At 38.8% G+C, this 6,337-nt stretch overlaps 1 protein-coding gene across 2 annotated transcripts in view; it reads left to right on the top strand.

The window, feature by feature from the left end:
- The first annotated feature begins 571 nt into the window (after positions 1-571).
- LOC102267253 (contactin-associated protein-like 3) overlaps positions 572-6,337 on the top strand; it is a 237,709-nt gene continuing 231,943 nt past the window's right edge. For both annotated transcript variants that reach the window (XM_070375524.1, XM_070375523.1), the window contains exon 1: positions 572-745. In XM_070375524.1, coding sequence (XP_070231625.1) covers positions 661-745 — 85 coding nt within the window. In that variant the 5' untranslated portion in view covers positions 572-660. The remainder of the gene's footprint in view (positions 746-6,337) is intronic.

The following is a 6,337-nucleotide window of genomic DNA, read 5'->3' as shown; positions in this document are numbered from 1 at the left end:
GTAACACTGTATATATAACTCTACATATTTTGAAATGATTACTATAATAGGGTTTTTAAAATTACAAATCATTAAATGAGTTGAGAAAACAAGAACAGTCTTTTTTACAACAGTTCTCAATACATGCAAATATTTCCTTCAAACAAGTGATTACTTGTCCTACTTTTTTTTTCAACTAAAAAAAAACAAACAAAAACACACTTTTCCTAGCATCAGTGTTCGTGCTCAAGCATCATCACCATGGTGAAGTTCGGTCTCCTTAGACTAAAGTCCATTGAACCACTCAGCTGCTGAGAGTGGGAAACCTGCAAGTGAAGGAGCCAGGACCCCGGATCAAGAGCGACCTCCCCAGCGTCGTCTGTAGAGAGTTCAAGTTGAAGACCTTCAACGATCTGACTCGCACTTCCGCCCGCCACCGCCAGGGGCGCCCGGGCCTCGCGGAGCTTGCAGCGCGGCAGGAGCCGGTGGGGGTGGGGGGGGGTTGGGGTGGGGGTGTGGCTGCAGGTTGGGGCTCCCGCCCCGCCGGCTGCGCGGGTTCGCAGTGCGCTGAGGAGGAAGCGCTGGCGACCCCGAGAGGGAGGGAGCAGGCAGATCCCAGCTCAGAGCACCTGCCTGGACACCGTGGGATTTTGGGGTGGGGGAGCCCCGGCGACTTTGAGCATGGACCCCGTCGCGGGAACCTTTCTCAGGATGCTCTTTCTTTTGTCTGCCCAACCCTGGAGTACATTAGCAGCAGGGAATACTTGTGAGTACAGCACATCTTTTAAAACTTATGCTGACAACTTAGAATTCGTGTTATTAAAAAATAATAATAATTGAATTTTACAAATGGACTAGTTGGCCTGTTTCTGAAAATGAGGCATTTAAAAAACATCGCAAAGTCCCAATGCTTGGATAGGACAGTTTACAATGGTTTTCCCACTTGTCAGGTCTGTGAAACACAAAGCCTGTTTGACTTTTTGTCTGTGAGCTGAATTTTGTCTGTGTGCTGTTGTTTTGAATATTCATTGAGAAAGCTCAAGTTCTAGTAAAACCTAAAATTAGCATGAGAATATTGAGGCGGACAGAGACCAGAGAGAGAAAGAAGAAGAGAAGATCATGCCAATGTGGTCATTTGTTTCTTTTTAATACCAATGCATTTTGTTGGAGTAATGTAAGAAAGAAAATCGCTGGCCGAACTGGCCGGGTCCTGCATTAGCATAGATGGTTGCTGCTGGGGCTCTGCGGAATTGGGTACCAAGAATTCGGGAGCTGCACAGGCGGGCGGGCTCCGCAGCAGAGCTCAGATGGCAAACCTGGATAGTCAGAATTCCGGTAAGGATAGACCCTTCAAAGGTAGATGGCTTTTGCTGAAAGGAAAAATAAAACCTGCCATTCAGGTTCATTTGCAAGTGTACATGCTTGTATATTGTGATCTGTTGTGTTTCTGATTTTGTTGGTTCCGTGAAGATATATTAACCCCTCAGTTCTGAACTAGCACCGTGAGTGATCTGAAGATGCTAGTCAAATTGATTCAGCTGACCTCAGGGCATTTTAATCTGAAAATCAGAAAAAGTTTTCCAAGTGTTATTCAGATTAAAATCTCCATCACAGGGCTTTTCTTTTCTTGAGGGATTTTAGGAAAGCTCCCATGTCCTCCTTCCACATCATATTCCCTTGAAGAATTTTTAAAAATCAAGTTGTAGGGAGTAAGGTAAGCTAGTATGTATTTCAAGAAAGTGCTAGTAGGCATGTTTAAAAACTGATCTTGTTTCTGGATATCCAGATTTAGCTGGAGTGGGGGAGGGGAAACAACTCTGCCCTCACAGTGAAGTTTGCACTAAAGTGAAAAGCATTTTGTACAAATACAGTTACCCTTCCAGCATTCATCCATATATGCCCAGTCTGTGATACTTTTGTGCTGTCATCATTTAGTATTAGCTCATTTAATGCCATATTATGTGAGTCACTCCTAAAAATGAGCGTTAGCAAATCCTGCCCTGTGTTTCAGACACAATTTTAATTATCTTTGTGTACAACTTCCATGAGTTAATTAAAAAGGGGGCATTTACATGAAATCCGTAGGTCCTGCAAGTCACTTTGTCACTTTGCTGAGAACTTAAAAATGACTAGTACTGAATGATTTGCTAATATGAAAGAATTATAGAATAATTTAATGCAGTACCCTGAGGTGCAATTGAAAAGTCACTGGAGGTCACTCTTACTTAAAGGAAGCAGCTTCAACAGTCCTTCCCTTGTAAGATAAGCAGAGTTCTGTGCTGTCTTTCTTGTTTCCTTAGATGTGATTATGAGATACTGGCAAGATCAGTTGTTTGTGTATTTATTTTTTTCTCTTTGTGTTTTGTCCCCTGAAATCCACAGAGGTATAATGTTCTTCATACTGAGCATCCTTTTAGCAGTCACATGCTCTGAGGTGCTTCGTGTCTGAATAGCCAGGCAGATATCCCTTTCTGAGTTGGATGTGTCTCCCAACTCAGTCCACCTGGATCTCTGGCTGACTTCAAATATCATTGCTAGTTTTAACTTTTCAGCCTCTGTTTTATTTAGATGTATTTAGTACTCTTGTCTAAAGTTCAGTGAATTAAAAGTACCTATGTAAATTTGCATTGTTAAGAACATTTGAGATTCTATAGTTAAAATCCTTGATCACCACACAGATGGCTGTTACAGTTGATCAATGTGAAGTATATATTTAAATGACTTTGTAGACGTAAAGATTTATAGAGACTACACAAAGTGATAATTTCTTGGTAATCGCACTTGACAGTATCCTTTGTAACCATAGCTTCAGAGGCCAGTGAATCTCATTATAATCCATATTAGCTAATTGGATCAACTGGGTTTTTCCTTAACTCTAGAATGTTTGGGAGGCATTTATTTGTATATGTAGATTTATATACAAACAAGGTGTTTCAAGCATGTATTTGAAATTTGTTATTACTTAAGTCAGGGTAGAGGTTTTTTTGTTTTTGTTTTTTTCAGTCCTGTCCCATCATTTGAGAAATTCTAAAAAGGAGTTTGCCACCTGGATGGGAATTAGGCTTATGAAAAAGAAATCATAAACATCAGCATTGCTCAAAGCTTTTGATGGCTAACCTTTTTATTCCTAAGAAGTATTTTAAGAACTCAAGTAATCCTTTCAGATAAGATTTTAAAACTAACAAAAATGAAATATTCTTGAGCCCTAATAAGAAAATAATGATAACTGCATGTACATTTTTAAAAGGTACAGATCTTTCCCCCCAAAGGATCCAGAGACATTTTTACTCTGTTTACAACTTATTCTTAGTAGTAAATCATACAGAGGGGTCAGCCTGGGTGAGGTTCTGGCATAAGACATCCTCTCAAGATATAAGACTTGCTTGAAACATTTGGCATCTCAGAAATTACCCATGTTTTGAAATGAATCTTTACAATTAATGGCAAGTTTTAAGTCAGAAAAAGTCTGTATGGAGAGAGTAATGTTTCTAAAGAGCAAAAACCATGGACTTTATGTGCATGTGTATATATATGTATTCTCTGCCTTTTTGAAGATAAAACAAGTTGAATGGGCAGCATCTCCAAATTTTGACCTAGGACTTGATATGTAAAAATCATGTACCTCTACTTGGTTTGCCTTCTCGTACTCTATGTACTTAGTCAAGATGACTAAGGTACTCTCTGTATCTTAGTCAAGATTCTAGTGGAATCTAAGATTCCAGTTCTTAACTGGAACTGAAGAGGAAAGTTAGAATATAGATCCCAAGTTAGAGTCCTGTTTGTGAGAAGATGTGGTGAAGACAGTGGCTGGTTCGCTTACTTTCCACTATGAGCCGCAAGTGGAAGAAGGCAGTAGCTCTCTGCTTTAAGATTATCCCTGTGAATCTACTATTTCTTTGTGAATTTCCAGATCTTTGGGGAAAGAGGGAGGAGAAGAAGAAGAGGTATAATCTGAATAGAAAATGTCAATATTTTGATTGCATATTTGGTGTTGTAAATCTGTCTCCTGGATCACATATCACTTTGATGAGTAAGGGTCAGTCTTTCCTATTAAGGAACAACACAATTGGAAGTTAATTTACAGCTGAATTATTTTCCTAGAAGTTGATGCCCTCCCTAACCCTACTCCCCACTGAAAAGAAAAAGGACTGAAGCCTGTGTTAGACATTTCAGCTGCTGTTGATGGTGATTATTTAACATGAATGATGACATTTATAGATGAAGGGATTCAATTTAATGAGTATGACCCACTCAACTCCACCTTGCAATTTTCTCTAGAATCTTCATTTTGTTTCCTTCCTCTGTCAAAAGTGTCCTTGTTATGAGGGGGGAAAAGATATATTCTGGCCCACGACAGGTGGGGCATACAATTTGAATGACTGTTTTAGGAGTGATAATCAGGATTTGTTTTTATCCATCAATATCTCTTCTCTTAACTCCTGCATATGTGTGAGAGGTCTCTGCTCATGATTGAGGGTTGTTGGCCAACATGGAAAACAAACCTGTCATCCTCATGTGATACCTAATGCTTGATCTAAGCAATAAATGTATTAGCACCTCAGTTTGAAGATTTGTATCAGATTTGAATCCTTTCTTCATTGGAGGGTTGGCTTCCTTATGTGCTGAAGTGCTATTGTGTCATCTTTAATGAAAGTTTATTATTATATTCCTCTCATAGAAATTATCACACAATATTATTATTTTGAAATAAAAATAATATAGATAGTATAATAGTGAGACACATTATATGAATTATCCTAACCCAATAATTTGATTAACCTGAAGAATTTGGTATAAAGGTAAATGCAAGCAGAATGGAGGAACTGAACATAATGCTTCAACTGCTAAGAAGTATAAAATCACGAGAATTTAGGTGAATGTCTAATAGTGCGTTTATCACATGTGCCTTCTTGAGGATATTGTTTTCAGAACTCTTTGTCATTTCAGTGGGCACTGATTCTGTGTAATTATTTGCTAAGTGTCATCTACATACTTTACTGCTAAGTGAGCACCATCAGTCTCAAGTACTGCTATGTGTGCTATGACTGTATAGTCCATAAAGAAGTTTTCACCTTGGATAATATGGACTAAAATCCTGCTAATGTTTCGGTTGGTGCAGGTTTCTTTGTGTCTCATAGTGTGCTTAATGTTTATCTGAAGTAAGTCTGCTTCTCCAAATTAATCAGGATTATCCCTGTGAATCTACTCTTTATGAATTTCCTTATCTTTGGGGAGGAAGAAGAGATATAATCTGAATAGGAAAATGTCAGTATTTTGGTTGCATATTTAGATTGAATTATTTGTGACTGCCCATTTCTGAAAGGCATTAGACCATCCGTAATATGTTCCTTGATTTAGGAAGAGAGCCTATCAGAGGATGTGCCCCTGGAACAAGTGAACAGGGAATCCATTCGTGATGTAATGAAACGTGTTGAGGAAAATGAGCATGGAATATGGACAGAAGCATAGTAAGCAATGGATCAGTCTTTTTGGAAAGAATCAAAAAACTAGTAAACAGACTTAAAAAAATCATATTTGAATAAACTTCCCAGAAATACTGAGGTCAGGACATTTTTAAAATTTAGGGAAAACAGTGGCAGTTTTTTCCTCAAAAAAAAAAAAAAAACTTACTGAGTCCATGTGACTATCAACATGGAGTGACAGGCAAGGCTAGGGCTGTGCTTTGGGGGGCCTGAAGCTTATGCAGTTTGGGGAGACTCTTTAAGCAAACAAACATAATGACTCTAAGGACAGATTATCAGTGACCCTACCACACCTGAAAACCTGTTTGGGGGAGAAGACTGCAGCTCAAGAAAATCTGCTCCTTTGAGTAAATCAACCAAATCAGGAAAGAAGGAAGAAAGGAAGGAAAGTCGCTCAGTCATGTCCACCTTTTTGCGACCCCACGGACTCTACAGTCCATGGAATTCTTCAGGCCAGAATACTGGAGTGGGTGGCCTTTCCCTTCTCCAGGGAATCTTCCCAGCCTGGGGATTGAACCCAGGTCTCCTGCATTGCAGGTAGATTCTTTGCCAACAGAGTCACAAGGGAAGCCCACCAAATCAGGAATCCATTTGTAAAAAAAAAAAAAAAAAAATTCAAAAGTACTAAATAAAGGACATTCTCAGTAACAAAAATCTCAATTAACTGAGCAAGTTTTAACTTGAATTTTCCCCTTTAAACCGAAATCAGAATTTCAATATGTAAGTATACTTATAAAAGTTTAAAAGAGCTCAAACAATTTGGAACTAATAGAACCAGGGTTTACCTGTAATTCTGATTTAAATCTTGAAAAGCAAGTATGAAATTAACCTCTAGATCTTCTCCCTACTTACATTTTAGAGCCCTTAAAGGCTTG

Source organism: Bos mutus, chromosome 8 (genome assembly GCF_027580195.1).
Source record: "Bos mutus isolate GX-2022 chromosome 8, NWIPB_WYAK_1.1, whole genome shotgun sequence".
Classification (NCBI taxonomy): Eukaryota; Metazoa; Chordata; class Mammalia; order Artiodactyla; family Bovidae; genus Bos; species Bos mutus.
The sequence above is the reverse complement of the archived record's forward strand: the minus strand, read 5'-3'. Positions and strand labels throughout refer to the sequence as shown.